The sequence below is a fragment of the Malurus melanocephalus genome, unplaced genomic scaffold, assembly GCF_030028575.1.
Source record: "Malurus melanocephalus ecotype Western Australia unplaced genomic scaffold, MMel_1.1 scaffold_402, whole genome shotgun sequence".
NCBI lineage: Eukaryota > Metazoa > Chordata > Aves > Passeriformes > Maluridae > Malurus > Malurus melanocephalus.
This window is the reverse complement of record NW_026623634.1, coordinates 115,252-135,195: the sequence shown is the minus strand read 5'-3', so window position 1 is coordinate 135,195 and position 19,944 is coordinate 115,252. Positions and strand designations below refer to the sequence as shown.

General features: G+C 49.6%; 3 protein-coding genes across 3 annotated transcripts; all 3 read left to right on the top strand.

Annotated features, from left to right (window-relative positions):
• Positions 1–6: 6 nt before the first annotated feature.
• On the top strand, positions 7–13,993 carry POLR1B (RNA polymerase I subunit B). The gene is made up of 15 exons (XM_057379317.1): positions 7–167; positions 241–408; positions 2,500–2,646; positions 3,501–3,633; positions 4,613–4,749; positions 5,218–5,441; positions 6,219–6,390; positions 7,255–7,426; positions 8,161–8,442; positions 9,023–9,156; positions 9,588–9,758; positions 10,301–10,457; positions 11,028–11,224; positions 11,594–11,847; positions 12,660–13,993. Exons 1-15 carry the CDS (start codon positions 18–20, stop codon positions 13,537–13,539), a joined length of 3,378 nt encoding a protein of 1,125 aa, XP_057235300.1. The 5' UTR covers positions 7–17; the 3' UTR covers positions 13,540–13,993.
• Positions 13,994–14,585: 592 nt separating this feature from the next.
• Positions 14,586–17,621, top strand: PTCRA (pre T cell antigen receptor alpha). The gene is made up of 5 exons (XM_057379320.1): positions 14,586–14,697; positions 14,830–15,141; positions 15,372–15,407; positions 15,742–15,880; positions 16,759–17,621. The coding sequence occupies exons 1-4, from the start codon at positions 14,646–14,648 to the stop codon at positions 15,849–15,851; spliced, it is 510 nt and encodes a 169-aa protein (XP_057235303.1). The 5' UTR covers positions 14,586–14,645; the 3' UTR covers positions 15,852–15,880; positions 16,759–17,621.
• Positions 16,367–19,938, top strand: CNPY3 (canopy FGF signaling regulator 3). Its single transcript, XM_057379318.1, has 6 exons — positions 16,367–16,532; positions 18,198–18,321; positions 18,427–18,523; positions 18,906–19,028; positions 19,209–19,326; positions 19,450–19,938. The coding sequence occupies exons 1-6, from the start codon at positions 16,382–16,384 to the stop codon at positions 19,653–19,655; spliced, it is 819 nt and encodes a 272-aa protein (XP_057235301.1). The 5' UTR covers positions 16,367–16,381; the 3' UTR covers positions 19,656–19,938.
• The last annotated feature ends 6 nt before the right edge of the window (positions 19,939–19,944 follow it).

Here is a 19,944-nt window from a genome sequence, read left to right as displayed (position 1 = left end):
CAGGAGGAGCGCGCGGCATGGCGGGCACCGGGAGCGAGCGGCGCCCGGACCCGCACCCGCACCGCCTGCGGCCGCCGCGGCGCGGCACGACCCAGCGCGACCTCACCGCCGCCCACATCGAGTCCTTCAACTACGCCGTCAGCGAGGGCATCTATCGCGCCGTGCAGGTGCGGGGGGCGGCGGGGAACGCGGGGCCGGGCCCTCCCCCGCCCCCTCCGCGCTGACTCGGTGCCATTGCAGGATGTGCCCTCGGTGGAGTTCGCGCTGAAGGACACCCGGCTGGCGCTGACGTTGGTCGGGGTGTCCATCGCTCCCCCCGCCGTGCCGGCCGGGACCATGTGCCAGGAGAGGAGGGTGTTCCCGGCTGAGTGCCGCGGGCTCCGCAGCACCTACCGCGGCAGGATCACGGTAAGCGGCCGCGACCCACCGCCCGCCCCGCACACGCGTGTCCCTGTCCCGGGGAACCGGCTGTTCCCTACACACGCGTGTCCCTGTCCGGTGGAGCCGGCTGTTCCCTACACACGCGTGTCCATATCCCGGCTGTTCCCTACACACGCGTGTCCCTGTCCCGGGGAACCGGCTGTTCCCTACACACGCGTGTCCCTGTCCGGTGGAGCCGGCTGTTCCCTACACACGCGTATCCCTGTCCCGACCGAACCCCCCACACACCCGTGTCCCTATCCCGGCTGTTCCCCACAAATGCGTGTCCCCACGCCGTGCAGAGCGGAGCCGGCTGAACCCTGTGTTGTATTTAAAGATCCCTGCCGGCTCGCCGGTCTCACGGGGGGTTGAGGGAGCGCTATCCCGCGTGGCCTCTGGGTGTTGGTGATGTGTGGCCTCACTGTTTTTCCCCGCACATTAAGTTTGTCATGGTCCCGGCCCTGCTGCCCTTCTTTCCYGTGTCTTCCTGCAAGCAGCCAGTCAGCTTGGAAGACCTTGGATGGAGACCCGTGTCATCCCAGAGAGCATCATCATCCAAATCTTGTTTCTGCAGGAGTCCAGGTTTCAAAAGCAGTTTTGGTCCCATACAGAAGTCCAGAGCTATAAATCTAGAGCTATAAATCTCTCTTGTTGACATGCTCATGTTTTTTCTGAAGTGCTTTGAAATTTGCCTAGAGAGGAAGCATTCCCGGCACATACTTTGCCGTGTGAATAGATTGCACACGGCTGTTTTCTATTAAAATTGTGTAATTGTGTCTGAGCTGATCACTTACATGATGCACCTGATACTAGGGAATGGTTGCTTAGGGTTTCAGCTTTTTGCTTTCTTTCTTTATTTGTCTGAAGCTGTACACCTTAGTGTGATAAAAGCTACTCTAACTGCAGTTGAATGTGAAAGTGGGGTAGTTGCAGATTGTTCATAGCTGTATTCCCAGTGGGTCTTAGATGTTTCTGAGCTTTCATTTTTCATACCTGAATTATTGCCCATCTCTTTTTTCCCATTGTCTGTCTGTTTAATTATTTTTTGAATGTTTGGAGCAGTTAGTCCAGTTTGCTGTGCCTTGTGTGAGAAGGCATTGCCTTGTGCAGGGTCAGGTTAACCTCTCCCATTTTCTGCCCATGCACAGCAGGTAACAGTGAGTAATCATTTCCCTCTTTCTACCTTGCTGCTTTAGCTCCATATCTCTCCTTCTTCAGTTTCATCCCTCAGCTCCCCTTGCCCCAAGGTAAGAAGTGAGCCCTGTTCTGCTGAGCAGCTGTATATTGTTGGTCATCACTTAAGGTGATGACCAGACTGGATCAGACTGTGTAAGGCTGCCCCATGGATTTAAAGGGGCACAATAGCATTTCCCTTCCCTTTTCCAGTAATTTCTAAGACTCAGTTTRCTCATTTTAGCTGTTGCCAGGTGTTGAACCCCTGTGCTTGTATTACAATGCCAATGTTTCTTTCCTTCAGGACAGCAGCTCTTTTAAAGCCCAWCATTTTGCCTGTAAAGTTGGAGTTGTTTGCTCTCACAGTCCTCCTGCAGACCCACTGCCAGAACTCGTTATTGGTGATAARTTTTCCTTCCCACGTGCTTTTATTTCTCACTTTTCAGATCACTCATTAACATGTTAAATGAAGAAACCTTAGGTAAGATTTCTTCAGGCTTTTTCAGGATATTGGTGTGAATATCCTTTCGCTGGCCACTTGATGTCTTCTACTTTTACCTGTTAACTTCTAAAGTTTCCTTTGTTATCCTGTGGCTGCCTTTTTTTATTGAAGCTGCTCTCTTGRAGGGTCTGAACAGCAAAGGAGACCAGACCAACCTTGTTTGCCCACCCAGAAGCTTCTTTACCTAGCTCTAGACTTGTATGATTTTTTTCTGTAAACCCATGTTTCCTGGAGTGTAATCTTTGTCCATGTATCTACTCATTCTTCTTTTTGTTATTACTACCATTTTACAGTGATAGAAATCTGTTCAACTGCTTGTGGTTATATGAAAGGTACRACTAATATAGCATGAAATATTAAAAGGGTAACTTGAATTTCTTCCTGTTGGTGTTGTATGTTTTTAGGCTGACATCAGCTGGTCAGTGAATGACATGCCACAAGGGACTATCAAACAGCCCTTAGGGCATATTCCAATCATGGTGAAGTCCAAACTGTGCAACCTCTATGGTTTYGCTCCACAAGATCTTTTGCAGCACCATGAGGAGGAAGAGGTAATGGGGATTTTGTGTGCCAAAAAAAATCTGCATTTCACCTGAGCAGTCTGTCAGGTCACCTGCTCTTTGCAGGCCTTGGACATTTATATTTTGTTTGAAGTTCAACTTGCCATTTTCTCTGAATGCACCTTTTTTATGATGGTTTCATGAAGCAGCTTGAAAAGTTTGTAGCCATGGCTGTTGTTGAATAGAGGGATCTGTTTAATGGCAATAYCTACAGTTTTGGTAGAGAAACTCTACAGAAACTCTCAGCTGCTTCCCAACAACTGGGGGATGCTGTGAGGGCGACTCTGAGAGGAGAAAGATTTGAAGGACAGGCATTGAAAGAGGCATTTTCATTCCCACTTGTCTTCTGCAGCTTTTTGCCTCTCTCCCCAGTAGCATGTCAGCTGTCTGTAAATTGAATAAAGAATTATTTAGTGSTGCATTTTGCACTCACAAAAAAAAGAGAGAGTAAAGTAGAGAAGAAAATCAGGAAAGTAAGCTTGTATGTGACCAGAAAGAGATCTTTTGCTCTTAATATCCCTCTGGTTTATAAACTCAAAATGAGAACTTCAGAGCACTTACTTTAAAAAGTTAACATCAGCTCTTCAGAGATATTCCACTGATCACAAAGGTTTYGGGGGTATTTTTTACTCCTTTAATTTGTGGAGCATGCATCCCTTTCCTTGCAGTTTGTGCCACATTTAGACTTCATAAGTGCCTGGTAAGAAGTGCAGTGCTGAATTATATCTTGCTATTTCCCATTAAATGTTTGGGATTCGTGTATAGTACAAGCATTTTTTTCTTTTGCTTAAAATGCTGGTTCTATGTTTCTAAGCATATTAAAATTGTTTTTCTTCTCCTGCCAGGAAATGGGAGGTTACTTTATAATCAATGGTTTAGAAAAAGTAATCAGGATGCTGATTATGCCCAGGCGAAACTTTCCTCTTGCGATGACAAGACAAAAGTGGAAAAACAGAGGCCCTGGTTTCACAGAGTATGGTAAGCTCCACAGTTTCCTGCAACATCCTTGTAACAGCTGCTTGAGGACAAGCAGCAGTGACCACCTGTAGCTGAATTTTGGTGGTTTGTTTTGTTAGAGTTCTTGTATAATGTTGGTATTTTTTGCTGCRCATAAAAATAAAGGGTAAACACCATTATGATGATACAAGTGTGAAGCAGGGSCTTGCCTTGTGGGAGCTGTCTGAGCTGCCCATTTTATTCCAGGCCTTGCAGTACTTGTAACCTTTTGTTCTGTGGAAGGTGTAACTGAGACCCCACCTTAACTACAAGTCAGTGAACTTGTTTCACTGATTTTGTTTGTCCATACTTCATGGTGGCAGATTTAATTTACATGATGCAGTTTAACTAGGTTCTTGGCTGCACTCTACCTTTGTCATGTATACTCAGCAAAAGCAGTTGAATTAAGCCAGAAAATGTTAAACACCATTTTAAACTCAGGTGTTGCCAGTTGCTGATTTGACTAGACCATGGTGCTTAAACATACACTGTAGTTCACACTAGTTTATTTCAAGGCCTTACCTGATTAGACGGTCCTTTTTGTTTTGTTTTTTTGTCCTGCCGTGGATAGCATGGAACAGGAGCAGGAAACRCTGTTGCAGTACTGCCACCCAAACACAGAGATAGGAGTGCAAATTAGGAAGAGTATTTGTGTGCTGCCCTAGCTTACAACCAAAGGCTACAAACAGTAGTTGAGGCTTGGGTCTTTCCTTAAAAACTTTCTGCATCTTCCAAGCTTCTCAGTGCAGTCCTGAGACCATTGCTCTCTTTTGCTAAGAGCTCAGTTGAGCTGGTGTGTTTTTGAAGTGGCACACAGACACTGAAGTGAGGGATCTGCCTCGTGTTCTCAGCCATYGAGTACCAGTATCTCTCTTGAAGTGTCTCACACCTGATTGGACACATCACAGTGGTGCAGCCGCTTGGTTTTGTGCAGCTCATGGTGGTCTTGTGATTTTTGCAGGAGTGGTGATGCACTGTGTCAAGGATGAGCACACTGCAATAAATATGAACCTTCACTACTTGGAAAATGGCTGTGTCATGGTGAATTTCATTTTTCGCAAGGAGTTGTTCTTCCTCCCCTTGGGATTTGCTCTGAAGGTGAGCAACAAATGCTTGTGCTTTCTGTATTGAATAAATACACAAATTTTGCAAAGCATTTTTATTTTAAGTGATGAGAAGAAACAAATTCCACTTGGAGTATTTTGAGTCAGCCTTCCTATACTGATTGGAGCAGGGTTATCCAAATTCTGTAACACGGTAATGTAACGGTCTGCAGCAGTAGAAGTGTCTGCAGGGACAGGAGATAGGAGACAGTCACAGTCTCATGGTTCCATGGGTGTTTGCTAGTGAATGGTCTGCTTTGAGATCATTATCAGAGTATGAATATCCCCTGCATTACCCTCTAAGCACCTCAACCCCACAGCATTTTTCAGTTTGCGTTGTGGAAGGGCATTTCCAGAGCATGGAAAACCTAAATCGTGAAGTGCCTTAGTTCTTTAGCTGTATTTTATAGACAGATGTTGTTATGACCTTATTTTTCTTCTCTGATACACTTCTGTCTCTCAGGCATTAGTTAATTTCCCAGACTACCAGATTTTTGARGAGCTGGTGAAAGGAAGGGAAGATGACACGTTTTATGTGAACTGCATTACTGAGATGATAAGAGCGGTGGTGGATGCYGGCTGTTTGACACAGCAAAACGTCCTGGAGTACCTGGGAAAGAGCTTCAGGGTGAAACTCAACCTCCCTGAGTGGTACAGCAACGAACAGGCTGCAGATTTCATTCTGAGGTYTGTGTGTGGGGGTGATTCAGTGTCATTGTGTTGTATTTATGGGCATGTGTGAGAGTACTCTGCCTGGTTACATCACATTTTATTTGGGTTGTCACATGCATTTGTAAAGGAAGAACCAGTGGCCAGTTTTTGATGTAACTCTGGGATGTTATGATATGTATTTTAGTGGACTGACACAAGTATTTCCAAAATTTCGTAAGACTGTCAGTTTTTATTTGGATGGGATTTTTGTGATGTAATTGATGAAAAACACAAATGTTGAAGAAGAGAAGGTTAAAGCTAGCTCTGTGACTGCYTGAGGCTCCATTTGTTGAACAGAAATACTGCAGTTTATCAGATTCACGCAATCTCTGCCAACTCTGAATAACTGATCTTTTCAAATGGTAGAAAGTAGATGCTTTAAAATCTCTTTTTTCCATGAAATAAGTTAGAAAGTAATGGAAGAATTGGCTTTGAGACCGTGAGTGTGGCAGACGTTCAACTAAATTTTGTTTTTTCCGGTGAAGTAGGTGTTTGCTCTTCCTCCAGCTTGAGGAATTAGGTGTAGTTTTCCTTTTTGTTTATGCTAGCTTGATAGCAGTGGATATTTGGACTTTTTGTGGCAGGACACTGATAGTGTTGACAGAAATGTTTTGTAGTTTACTGCTACTTGCCTTGTTAGATTTTTTTTTTTATTTTAAAAAAATTGGTTTACAATTATTTAGGAGAAACTTGAAGAACATGAAGCTAGCATGAAGAGATAATGGTAGTTGTCCTCTTTCTTTCTCTCTTCAGCAATTGTATCTGCATTCACCTGACCAATAAAATTGAAAAGTTCTATCTTCTCTGTATGATGACCCAGAAGCTCTATACTTTTGCCAAAGGGGAGTGCATGGAGGATAATCCAGACAGTCTCATGAATCACGAGGTGCTCACCCCAGGACAGCTTTTCCTTATGTTCTTAAAGGTAAGGKCATGGCTCCCACATATTTAAATTTCTTTATGGATCAGAAAGTTGGTAACATGTTCTGACTTGAAGAGTTGGTAACGTGTTCTACTACTAATTTATTCCAATTCAGTTTATAGGGATAACTCATTATAGGATGCCGTGAGAATAGTCCTGTTCTGAAGCTTGACTGTCCCATGAAATTCATTGTGGAACAGTAGTTCTCATCCCCAAATGAGATACTTCCCTGAGTTGTTACATAATTATTCTTTAATCTTTTTTCTCCTCTTTAGCGTTGTTTTGTTGAAAGACTGTCAAAGCTCTCCACTGCTTGAGTAGTTTGAAAGTGAATTTGGGGAAGCATTTTAGTGTTATATAGAACATATACGAGGTACCAGAAAAAGTTGCTTTCCAGCTTAGCCCAGTCAGATCAGCAGGGGAGTGAGTTAACAGCCCCATTTTTGAATTTAAAGATCCTAAATAGTCTAAAGACACAGTAGACTGTACACTGTATACAGGCTTTTCCTTCTGGTCAGGTTATAGGTATGGTTTCTGCTTTAGGTTTTGTCTGAGCTCTATGAAATTCTGTTATTGTACTTCATTTGCCAAACTCATCGTCATTCTGGGTGGAAGTGATTGCCAAGCTGTTGGGTGGGTGTTTCCCTTTTAGTTCTGTGTTGACATGATACCATCAGTGTCTTGAYAGAATGAAGTCAGTGTTGGAAATAAGCCTGGGAAACTGTCAGTTCCTTAAAAGTTGTCCATCTTGCTAATTTCAGAGTTCTGTAGTGTGTGCAACTGATGTGCCAGATTAGAACTGATGTTCTAATTTGAGCCTTTCTTTTGCTGTTTTAATTTTAAATCTCTCACATTTTGAAACCATAGGAGAGGCTTGAAACCTGGCTGCAATCTGTTCAGTTTGTTTTGGAGAAAAGAGCAGAAAAGGCAGATATCACCCTCAATGCAGACAGCTTGGTGAAGGCATTCAGCCTGGCACCAGACTTCACCAAGCCATTCGAATACCTGCTTGCAACTGGTAACCTGCGCTCTAAAACAGGTAAATCTGCAGGCTTAAGAAGCAATTTTTTCTTTTTTTCCTATAAAACAGAATGAGGAACATAAAACTGAGCTYTTAACTGAAAACAACTGCTTGTAGGCAGACATTGTACACCTTAACTGAATTACTGAAAGGGGTTTGAAGAAAGGAATAGTTGAGGAAAAAGGCAACATTTCTCCACAAGCATGGGGGCTGTGCATGGTRTAGAACAGGTTAGTTATGAAAGCAAAGCATTTACCCAGATAAAGAGTTGAAATTAAATCTAGCCTTGTCCAAATAATTAGATTTTTTCTTCTTAGAAGGGGCTTTTTTTAATCAGAACTGCCCCAGTAGTTATGTCAGCTTAAATAGAGAGAAACTGCTTTGCTAATATATATTCAGATTTTTCTGATGCTTCCCTGAAGTGTCTCGTATGACAGTGTTGTAATGGAGTACCAACTATAAAATGAAATTAGATTTAAATCCTGCAGAATTTTGGTAARACATACCAGCTGCAAATTCCAAGTCACTTCAGCGGGAATTACTTTCACATGTTTGTAAAAGGAACTAGATTTTATGCAGTGGCTTGGAATTTGAAGTCTCTAGGTCTCTTCCAGGTCACTGAGTTTCATGTGCCTTATTAGGATCTGGTGTAAACATTTTTAGGGCTTGTCAGTGAAAAATACAGGATGATGTTTTAAGACAGTTTTGTATTTGTTCAAAGTCCTGACACAAATCTCCCCTTTGTYCCCAAGGGCTGGGCATGTTGCAGGACAGTGGTCTCTGTGTGGTGGGGGACAAGCTGAATTTCATCCGCTACCTCTCCCACTTCCGCTGCATCCACCGAGGGGCAGCGTTTTCCCAGATGAGAACCACGACTGTCCGCAAGCTGCTGCCCGAATCCTGGGGCTTCCTGTGCCCCGTGGACACCCCGGAYGGAGAGCCCTGCGGTCTGATGAACCACATGACAGCTTTGTGTGAAATCGTGACCGAGATGGTGCCTGTGACAGACATTCCACCTTTGTTATGTTCCCTGGGTATGTGTCACTGGCCTGATGGTTTAGTGGAGCAGCCTCCATTCTTACCTCCCTGCCCTGCAGCCCCGTGTCTGGGGAAGCTTCACACAGCACCCAGCACACTGTTGAGGAGGTGAAATCAAACTGAACCTGTRCTGACTGTGCTTCTGCTTAGTGGTAAATAACACATTGCTTGTACAGTCCCCTCAGCATTTTGGGGAGTGTATTTGTGATGACAGTGTCTCTCAGCTGTGTGCTGTGGAGCGAGGATGTTCACTGAAGCACAGGAAATTGCACAGCACAGGCTCTGAGAAACTGGACTGAGCAGTAACTTGGTACTGAGTTGCCTTGGACTGCAGTTCACTTGTGGTTACCACAACAATGGGATTCTTTATTTCAGTCAGAAAAATGGGGAGGGAAATGACATTATCCGTTCTGAATGTTTTCTATCTTCCATTGAATAGTCTATGGCTTTGCCAAGAATTTTTTGATGTTGTGGAAAGCTTTTTGATGTGGACTGAGAAGTCGTGCACAAATAACTTCTGTGTTTTCTTTGCTTTTTTTTTTGGATGTTCCTTCTGTCAACCCCCTCTTCCCACAGGTGTCACCCCCATTGATGCAGCTCCAAGCAAGCCTTACTCAGAGTGCTACAGAGTTGTGCTGGATGGCTCCATGGTGGGCTGGGTAGAGGAGGAGCTGGCTCCTGAGATTGCACAAACCCTCCGCCGTTTCAAGGTTTGTTGTCTTGTGTGAAATGTTACTTAGCTAAACATCCTCAATATGCAGTGGTCAAAAATAGGCACGTTTGAAGCTTTTTAGGCTTCCATTTATTCTATCTTTTTTTTTTAATCTGACCCACTAAGTTTTCTTTGGYTTTATGTTAATATTGGAGTGTGCTTTTCTGCTTTTTTTCTTTATCTGTGTGTTTCATCTGTTGCTTTTTGAAGTTGTAATTTTTTTAATAACATTTTCTTGGAAAAGGTAAGATAAGGCAAATTCTCTCTTCTTTTGGTGGAGGTTTTTCTGAAAGTATTTTTAAGGTCTTTACTCCATTTTTTTTATTAGTGGTTACACCTGTGGTTGRCATTTTCATTGTGTAACCAGGTGGATGCAGTTGAACTAAACCTGGTTTGTATTTCTAGATTGTTCTTTCTTTGCACCAACAGATTACACAAGAGAAGAGATTTCCTGCACGGGCAGAAGTGGTCCTTATCCCAATGACAGGAAAACCCAGCCTGTACCCAGGGCTGTTCATTTTCACTAGCCCTTGCCGGATGGTGCGGCCTGTCAGAAACCTCCTGTTTGGAAAGAACGAATGGATTGGGACTCTGGAGCAGGTGGGGTTTGCATATTTCCGTGTTACAAAGGTACCTGGCATCAAAAAGGGGGTTGGAAAATACTTGTGAAAGGAGCTGGGCATAGAGAGCTCGAGTTTGAAGAGCTGGAATAGGTGACAAAAGGGGTTTTTTCACTCCTGCAAATTGATTTCTGGTCAATATCTTAGCTGGACTTTTTGAGATGCTGAAATCTGCTCTCAGTATTARCTTTGTGAAGATCTGAGGTGGAGGATTGCTGCCTTGTGCCTACTGTGTTACATCACGTTTGCCAAATGGCTCCTGGGCAGCCACGCAGTGGCTTGCTGGGGAGCTTGTCCACTTGGAACAGTTAAAGTGGGAGACAGAAATGAGGACTCATCACTGCAGTTTTGTATTTCAGACTTTCTTTGCAGCTAATCTATGCTAGGTGCTTTACCAGCTGTCTGGTTTGCAACCACARCTAAAACTGAAATGGATAAAAAGCCATTGAAGACAGCTTTGGTTTGTTTCCTTCCTTTTAAAAGAAGAAAATGAACAAGGATTATCCAATTTGATGCTTGCAGATCTTCATGAACGTGGCCACACTGGAATCAGAGGTGGTGCCTGGAGTGACCACTCACCAGGAACTSTTCCCTCACAGCATTTTGAGCGTGGTGGCCAATCTCATTCCCTTYTCTGACCACAACCAAAGTCCTCGGAACATGTACCAGTGCCAGATGGGTAAGGGCTGTAGTACCCAGCACTGCAAGTCCCTGGGCAAGGGGATCAACACTTCATTAACACCTTTAGTATATTGCATTTCCGACAGTATTATCAGAAAGGTGTCCTTAAAACACTGCCTCTTTCTCATACTTTTCTGCAAGTATGACTTATATTCAAAACTCAATTTCCTTGCCAGGATATTTATGCTGCAGAAGCAAATGCTTTTTGTCCTGGAAATATGTAACATGTGCTTCCCTACGGGAGACACTGAAGACAAGACACACATACATCCAACAAAACAAAAAATGATCCCAAAAAAATCTCCCAGCAAGCAAAACCAGAAACACCACACCAGCCTTTGGGGATTTTGAAATTGCAGAAAAGAAAACAAAATTAGATCTGATCTTTATGAAGTGCTGTGAAAAGAATTGAGTATTGTGGTTCGTAGAAAAATTATGGCCAGGCTTAGGGCAATTATTAAATTCCAAGGGGTTTAAGATTGATAATCCCTGTAAATTTTTAAATATTTCCAGTTTTTTTCTTAAGATACATGGAGGAATAAACCCAAGTTTCCCTCCTTCCCTCCAGGAAAGCAGACCATGGGGTTTCCAGTTTACAACTACAAGGATCGCTCAGATAACAAGCTGTACCACCTACACACCCCTCAGAGCCCTCTGGTGAGGCCCAGCATGTATGACTATTATGGGATGGACAGCTATCCCGTTGGCACCAACTCCATCGTGGCTGTCATCTCCTACAGTGGCTATGACATGGAAGATGCAATGGTAAGCCTTGAGAAGGAAAAATCCTGCTGTCCTGCAAAGGAATTTCATGTGGGGGACTGGAAGTAAGGGTGCTACACAGCTGAGAAGACCCCATTTTCTGCTTCTGGTTGTCCTCAAGCTTTTGGGGCAGATACAGCAGGCAGTGCTGGAAATGCTGCAAGTAGACAAAAGGTCCCTTGTGCAAGCCTTCCAGCTTTAAAAGACACTGGGATTATGGGAAATTTGAGTTTTTTTGAATGGTGACTTACTGGGAGGCTTTGTTTAAAAGGGCAGTGTTACCATTTTGATCTGATGTTCACCTTCGTAAACATTTTCTTTTTTGAAGTTATTAGCAATAAGTCTTTAACAGGCCTTTGTTTCTTCTTCCAGATTGTAAACAAATCTTCCTGGCAGAGAGGGTTTGCTTATGGAAGTGTTATCAAGGTGGAGAGCATTGACCTTTCCCTTAAAGCCAGCCGGGCAGGCGATAATTTRGTATTTGGCATCAAGCCTGGTGATCCAAACGTCGGGGAGAAGCTGGATGCTGATGGACTGCCTTTTGTAGGGTCKGTGCTGCAGCCTGGGGACCCCTTCTACAGCTTCATGAACCTCAACACAGGGGAGACCTTCACTGTGTACTATCCGTAAGTACAGCTTGTCGCTCCTGGCTTCGCTCATCCCATGGGGGGAGCAGCTGGCCCTTTTCCTGGAGATGCTCCCTCTTCTCATCACATAATAGTGTCCATGGCTTGATTGAAAGTGTGAATTTCATGCTGTAGGTGACTCCCAGGCATGCATCACATCTTTTCTCCAAGCCAGTGTGTGCTGCAGAGCTGACTTAGCCCAGGAGGATTTTTTTTGGGGTGATTGCCTGTGCTGGTTGCATGTGGACATGACAGCAGTTAAGCCTGCAGCTGGCACATGGGATATCAGGCTCAGAGCTCATTTGGAGAAGGAGCACACCCCTGAACCAGCCATTTGTTGGCAAAGCTCACACTTTGCCTTCCCTTTCTGCTCTGAACCTCCCTCTCMGCTCAAAAACTGTACCGGGTTCTTTATTTTGGGATCCCATCATTTATTGGTGRTAGGGAGAGGGGCTGSTGCCTTAACACAAAGGAAATGGCAATGGGGTGCAGTTTATCAGATACAAAGTGTGATACAGATGAACCAGGTTGAAATGATCTTCATTTTAAATCATGGGTGGCACATTACCTGATCACCTGAAAGTTGTAGCTGAATGGCACTTAGAAGGTTCCCTTGTAATTGCTTCCTTGTCCTAATTTTTACACAGTCTGATTTTCCTCATCACTGAATACTGCTTTGAGGAATGGTATTGTTTCCAAGCTGTCCCATGATACTTTATAAGTGGTCTAGTTTTTTTGCTTTGTTTTTCTTTTGAAACTAAAAACTTAGCATGCCTGACACCTTTGCTGTGATTGTTCCTCCACCTACACAGGAGTAAGGAAGTGGGCATCGTAGACAAYGTTAGGCTGTGCAGCAATGACCGTGGCACTGGGAAGTTCAAGAAGGCTTGCATCACTGTGAGGGTTCCCCGAAACCCCACTATTGGAGACAAATTTGCCAGCCGTCATGGACAGAAAGGTATCCTGAGCCAGCTCTGGCCCGTTGAGGATATGCCCTTCACAGAGAACGGGATGGTTCCAGACATCCTCTTCAACCCGCACGGCTTTCCCTCCCGGATGACCATTGGGATGTTAATTGAGAGCATGGCAGGGAARTCAGCAGCCCTGCACGGTGTCTCCTATGATGCCACTCCCTTCACCTTCACGGAGAAGAAATCTGCTTTGAAATACTTCGGTGAGACTTTAGTGAGCGCAGGGTACAACTTTTTCGGGACGGAGAAGATGTACAGCGGCATCAGCGGGGTGGAGCTGGAGGCAGAGATCTTCGTGGGCGTGGTGTACTACCAGCGCCTGCGCCACATGGTCTCTGACAAGTTCCAGGTGAGGACCACGGGGCCCCGCGATGCTGTCACCAACCAGCCCATCAAGGGGAGGAATGTGGAAGGCGGGATCCGCTTTGGCGAGATGGAGCGGGACGCTCTGCTGGCTCACGGCACGTCATTCCTGCTGCAGGACCGCCTGTTCAACTGCTCCGACGGCTCCGTGGCCTACGTGTGCACGAGCTGTGGCAGCATGACATCCCCTGTGCTGGAGAAACTGTCCCACTCCTCCGTGACCAGCAGCAGGAGGTACTCCTGCTCCATCTGCAGCGAGGTGGACGCCATCGAGGTTGTCCCAGTGCCCCATGTGTTCCGCTACTTTGTGGCTGAGCTGGCGGCCATGAATATAAAAACAAAGCTCAACGTGGAGTAGCGAGATGTTTGGAGGGAGGRGGCACATACAGTCTTGTCTTTGTCCCTGACTTTCAGGTGTTAAGTCAGCTCTCAGGTTCTTCAAATGCATTCAATATTAATTTGATGTTACTATTGTGATAGAGTCATTGCCAAGCTGTAGGGCAAGGAAAGATGGCTCTGTTGAAGTTTGTTTGGACCTCCTAAAGGATCATCAGCTATTGAAATGTGTATCAAAATCAGGCAATACTGCTGCTCCCATCAAGCTCCTGGGTTCAGAGTGATGGGCTCTTTGTTCTTTGAGCRTTGGCTGAAGCTACAGGGATGAAGAGGTCATAAAACAGCACGAAGCAAATGCTGGAAATTACAAAAAATATTTCTATTTTTTTGTTTTTTTCAAGAGAAATCTTTTAAAAACATGCCTTAATGATGGGTTTGTGTTAAAGTTAATGAATATATTTTGTTTTTCTTCAATACATGTGCCTTGAGTCATAAATAAGTTCTGCGTCATCAAGCTGCAGCTTTGGCTGCAGGTAACCAAGGTTGCCCTGTCAGGTGTATCCTGGAAGGGTTTGGCGTCACCAGGACGAGTGGTGCTGGGGTTTGGGGTTTGTTTCATGTTTATGGCTGAAGAAAGCAAAGGCTTTTCCAGCCTGGCTCCATCCCCGGATGGTGGTGCAGGTGCAGCAGGGACGCTATGGGACCAGAGCTCATCATCCCCCTGAGTGCAGGACAGCTGTCACCCCGCTGCAAGCCAGCCCTGTCCCCGATGTCCTCCGTCCCCCTCTGCCCGTCCCGACCGGGGCAGAGTGTGTGCCCTGTGCGCAGCCGTGCCGGCCGTGTCCAGAGTTCTGCAGTTTCTACACCCTCTGCCGGCAGCAGGGGGCCCGGGACCGGGGTCGGGGCGTGCTCCCAGGGCTTGGCAGGCGGGAGGTGGTGGGGGTGTCCCTGGGGGCGAAGCGCGGGGGCCGGGAAGGAGCAGCGGCCCCGGCGGGGCGGAGCRGAGCGGAGCGGGGCCGTACCACCGGCGGGGGAGCCCCGTGCCAGCCGCGGCCCCGGCGATGGGCGGCGCAGCTGGAGCTGCGGGTGGGGGCTGAGCCCGCGGCAGCACCGTGCGCTGCTGCCGCCATGGAGCTGCTCCAGGTGCTGCTGGCTGCCGCTCTGCTCCCGCTCCTRCCCCGTGAGTACCCCCGGGACAGCCCCAGGAGGCGGAAAGGCCATCCTGGGTGCAAAGGTTGAGCGCTGCCGCGCTGGCAGCCGTGCTGGGTGGGATGTGTGAGGGATGCAGTGCCCCTAAAGCTCTCTCCCTCAGCTGGCAGCGCAGCTGAGCCCCTGCCCACCCTGACCCCGCCGCTGAGCATGGTGCTGGCTGGGCAGCGCCGGCAGCTGGTGGTATGTGTGGTGAGCGACCTGGCCCCCAGCTCTGGCCATGCTGTGTGGATCGCCACTGGGAATGGCAGCATCCTGCAGTCCTTTGCCTATGGAGCCTCCCAGGAGGATGGTGGCACCGTCTGCTCCGTCTCTCTCCTTTCCAGTGACCCCCTGCGCGAGAGGGAGCTTGCCTGCCATGTCGGGGCCAACAGGACCTCCCCGTCCCACAGCTCCAGCCCCATCCACATCACAGGTATGACCCTGCTGCCGCCCCCTCTGCCTGCCTTGGCCACTGCTGCCCAGTGGGTGCCCCAGTTTACCCCGAGACTGGAGGTTGGCAGAGCCTTTGGGGCCAGCAGGGAGCAGGTGTGAGGCCAACGTTTCTGTCCCGATTGCCAGGCACAGGAAGGGGTTTGTGGCCAGCCCTRCCACACACCTGGTGTTGGGCTGCCAGCTCTCCCCAGCTGCTCTTTCATCCCACAGGCAATGAGGAAGCGGCAGAGCTGTGTAGCACAGCTGGTGAGTCTCTGGCCCCTGCCTGGTGGGAATGTCAGTTGCCAGGCAGAAAGTCCTGGCAGTGGCTTGGCTGGGGCTCTGTGGTGGTTGGGATGGGTTTTCCCACAGTGTGGTGGGACTGGGGAAGAGGGGAGGGAAGCTTCACCTTGGTGGGAACCATGGGGCAACTGGGTCAGAGCCTGTTTGCCCTCAGGGACAGCATGAGGGTGACATGAGGTGTTTCTGGGATGTATAAGAATCCCAAGTCTGCACAAACCTGGCCCCCTTGGCAGGCTTGGAGAGGACGTGGGGGCAGTGGGGTGTCTGTGGCAGGCATCACCTCACCCTTCCATTGCAGTGTCACCGACCTATGCCTTGGCAGTCCTGCTTATGGCCATCCGTGTGGTGTTGCTGAAGGTCTTGCTCTCTGATGCTGTCTTCACCTCCATCCTCCTTGCCCAGAGCTGAGGGCATGGGCAAATGCCCATGGCCAAAGGGTAAGTCCCCCTGCTTTGGTCCAGGGCTGGGGAAGCCACTGGAAATATTCTGGAGAGTCGAGAGAGGACCCCCAAATGCGGAAGGGAAGAGACACAACGTTGTTTGGCGGGTACAGGAATAAAGGATGGGAATCTTTGTTTGGGTGGAGAAGAGAGAGGGGCTAGCACGTTTTTGTGGGTGGCAGGGCCCTGGAATTACCTGGAGGATGGGAAGTTATCCAGAGTTATCCCAAATTATCCAGAGGCAGGGAAGGTGCCCCAATTGACCTCGGGGGTACAAGGTTTCCAGAGGCAGGGAGGGGTCCCGGGGGGTCGAGGTGCGGACCCCGAGGGGCGGCCGCCGCCACGTGCGCGCCCCTTCCCACGTGGGCGCTGGACGGGCCCGCCCGGGGGCGGAGCTCCGGGGGCCGCGCACCGCGGGGATTGGCTGGCGGCGGCCGGCGGGGATGGGTTACGCGGGTCACGCGCGCCTTCGGGATTGGCCGGCGCGGCGGGGTCGCCATGGTAACCGGGCGTGGCGGGGCGGGAGCGCGCCCCGGAAGCGGAGTCATGGCGGCGGCGGCGGGGGCCGCGTTGCTGRTGCTGCTGATGGCGGCGGTGCTGGCGGAGGGCGACGACTCGGACTGGGTGCGACTGCCCAGCAAGTGCGAGGGTAAGCGGGGCYTCGGGGGACCGGGGTGATCCGCCGCTGTCTGCTCGGGCCGGGGGCGGTTGGTGCGGGGCTGCGCCCCCGCGGGCTGCCCCTCTGCCCGCCTCCTGCCCGCGGGCACCGCTGTCCCCGGCAGTCGCTGATCGCCCGCCGGTTCGTAGCTGGGACTGGTCGTCTGTGCTGCTCACAGTTTGGTCTCCGTGATGCTGAGTATCCCTTTGGTTCACAGGCAGTCCAGGCTAGGTCATGACGGACATTTGCTGTCTGCTGCGTTTTCCTCTGTCTTTGCCGTGCAGGCTTGTGGGGATCTCGACAACAGAGGAAATAAATAGGGAGCTCTTTACRAAGCTTTCCCTGCCGGGGAAGCAGCTCTGGAGACACTGATGTCCGATCTCTGGTGTGGCACCAGTGTAACCTCAGAGAAGCGTCAGAGCAAACACTGACCGCACTCCGCTCCTCTTCCTGGCCAGGCTTGGAACCTCTGGCAGTGAACAGCAAAAGTTGTAGGAAGCGTTTGGATAACTGGACTCAGCAGTGAGCCCTCCTGGCATGTGTGGGGACATTGCAGCAGATGTGGTGTGGAGTGGGACATCCTTGAGCCCTGATTTCCAAGGGGCTGCAGGAAGGAACGATCATCCCACTGGAGAAATGGCCACAGTCACCTCCAGCCCCTGGTGCCGGCAGAGAAAGGATCATGCAGGAGGTGTGCACAGGGCTTCTCAACATGTGCATGGGAGCTCCAGAGAAGCCACTTCACTCTGTTCCTGCCTGAGGCATCTCTCCACTCACAAAATTGCCTGGGAGAAGACAGTGGCTCACTGCTGTCAGAYTGTTCCTGCTTCTAATGTGGAGCTCAAAGAAGATGTGGCTCCTGACAGAAAGGAGCCCGTGGCACAGGACAAAGCTTTCTCCAGCCTCCTGAGACCCTGTCTTTGGGAGAGGAATGGCCACACCATGCCTGGCTTCCATCCCTCCACACTCCCACTTGTAAACCCCTGAGATATCTCTCCTGCTCTGTTTCTATAGCTCTGTTGGGCTCTTTTTTGCAGAAGAAATAAAGCATTTTTTTTTTTTAGTTTTATAAAAGTAACCATGCGCTGTGTTCTAAATTTGTTTTTGATGAGATCTCTGCTGCTGGCAGAGCCCAGGTTGAGTTGCTGGAGCTCATGGGCAGCACCTTGTCCTGCCACCCGGCCCACCGAACCCTGCCAGCTGCTTGGTCCCCAGCACAGCCCCCGTGTCCCCAGAGCACTGAGAGCACAGAACTGGTACCAAGTGGGACGTCCTGTGGTCATGAGAAGCAGCTGTGAGCCACGCTGGGATTTGCATTGAAGAAAAACCCTGTCCCCTCCCAAAAGTGGTGGGGTGGTAGAAGCTTTTGGGGGGAAACCTGTAGGAAGAACTGAGCCTGTGTGGCTTCCCAGCTGTGCCAGAGCAGCTGGCTTGCACTGAAACTGGTTTGGATGTTCCTGCTTCAAGGTTCTGCAATGGAAGCATCTGAGCCATTCCTGGTTATTTCTGAGAATGGCTGAGATGTTCTGTGCTCACAGCAGCTTTGGTGTGCCCRGTTCCTGGTGCTGGTTCTTGCTGCTGTCCCAGGTGCTCTGTCACCCTCCCCATCAGAACAGTGACACCCCCTAAGCCGCTTGTGCTCTCTCCTTTCCACAGTGTGCAAGTATGTGGCTGTGGAGCTGAAATCCGCCTTTGAGGAGACGGGCAAGACCAAGGAGGTGATTGACACCAAGTAYGGCTTCCTGGACGGGAAGGGCTCTGCTGTCAAGTACACACAGTCGTAAGTGGGAATGGGACGGGAGTCTCCTGCTGCTGTCGCTGCCTCCAGAGCTGGGGGCTTTGGGAGGTTCACCCTGTGCCTGAGCCCTTCYTCCTCTCCGTGCAGGGACATCCGGTTAATCGAGGTGACAGAGAACATCTGCAAGCGGCTCTTGGAGTACAAYCTGCACAAGGAGAGGAGCGGCAGTAACAGATTCGCAAAGGTGAGGGCTGTTCCTCCAGTTCCTGCTCCCAAATGTGCCTTGCCCATCGCTGCACTGCCAGAGTTCCTGCCAGTGCGTGGCCTGTGAGGCCACACTGCCCCCCAAGTCAGATGTGGGGTGCTGGCTTTGGTGGCAGTGGGCAGGCCATGCATGGAGGGAGCCAGGGGTTCCTTTCCTCTTGGGTTTGGGACCGGATTTCCAGAAGGGGACTTGCTGCCRCTTGAATCCCCTCCTGGTAACGCTGATGCCCCAGGGATCCTGATTTTGTCTGGCTTGTATATTCCTGCATTGCTGGGCAGGGTAGTGTGGCTGACASTGGGAGGAGAGTGGGAGCCCAGCAGGAGGAGCACCACCTCACCTGGCAGTGCTGTTCCTCCTTCAGGGCATGTCKGAGACGTTCGAGACCCTGCACAACCTGGTGCACAAGGGCGTCAAGGTGGTGATGGACATCCCCTACGAGCTGTGGAACGAGACCTCCGCTGAGGTAGCTGACCTCAAAAAGCAGGTACTCCACCCCGTGGAATTGGCCCTCAGCAGCTGCTGTGACCTTGTGTGCTGGAGTGGAGGGGGAGAGAGGGTCCAGGGGTGCACGGCTAGGAGGAGGATGTTGGCAGGACCTGCCACCCTRGCCCTGGTCCTGCCACACCAGCACGTGTCTGCAGCTGAGCTCTCCTCTCTGCCCTAGTGCGATGTGCTGGTAGAAGAGTATGAAGATGTGATCGAGGACTGGTACAGGCACCACCAGACGGAGGATCTCTCTCAGTTTCTCTGTGCCAACCACGTGCTRAAAGGAAAAGACACAAGTAAGTCCTAGCTGCTGACAGGGGATGAAATAACAGGAAAGCTCGGGAGGGCAGGGGAGACTTGCTAGAGCACAGGGAGCCCTGCCTCTCCATCAGAGCCCTCTCTGCCCTTCTCTTTCCTAGGCTGCCTGGCAGAGAAGTGGACTGGCAAGAAGGGKGACTTGGCAAGCGTGGGGGAGAAGCAGAGCAAAAAAAAGAGTGGGAAGAAGAAGAAAAAGGGCCGGAAGGATGAGAGCGAGGGAGCTGCCAGCCTTCCGGACACAGGGGAGGCCCTGGAGGGGGTCCAGGAGCAGGCTCCGCTCACCCACAGCCCAGCTGATGAGCTGTAGGCACGCAGCCCCTGCCGCCGGGGCCGCCCGTTCCGGGGTTTCACCCCGCTGTGCCTATGGGTACCAAAGGAAAAGGGACTTGTGACCGGGGGGAGACCGGGGCGCCTGGCCCCGCCTTGCCAGCCTGGGTGCTATCCCGTGAATCGGTGTCACGGAGCCGCGGACCCAGCCCTGCCGCATCCCAGCCGTGGGCTYCAGCTCCGGGAGGCCGCGAGTGCTGCCCCGCCGCCGGCTCCTCGCACGCCGCCGGGACTGTAAATAAAGACGTTTTCCCCAGAGTCGCCGCCGC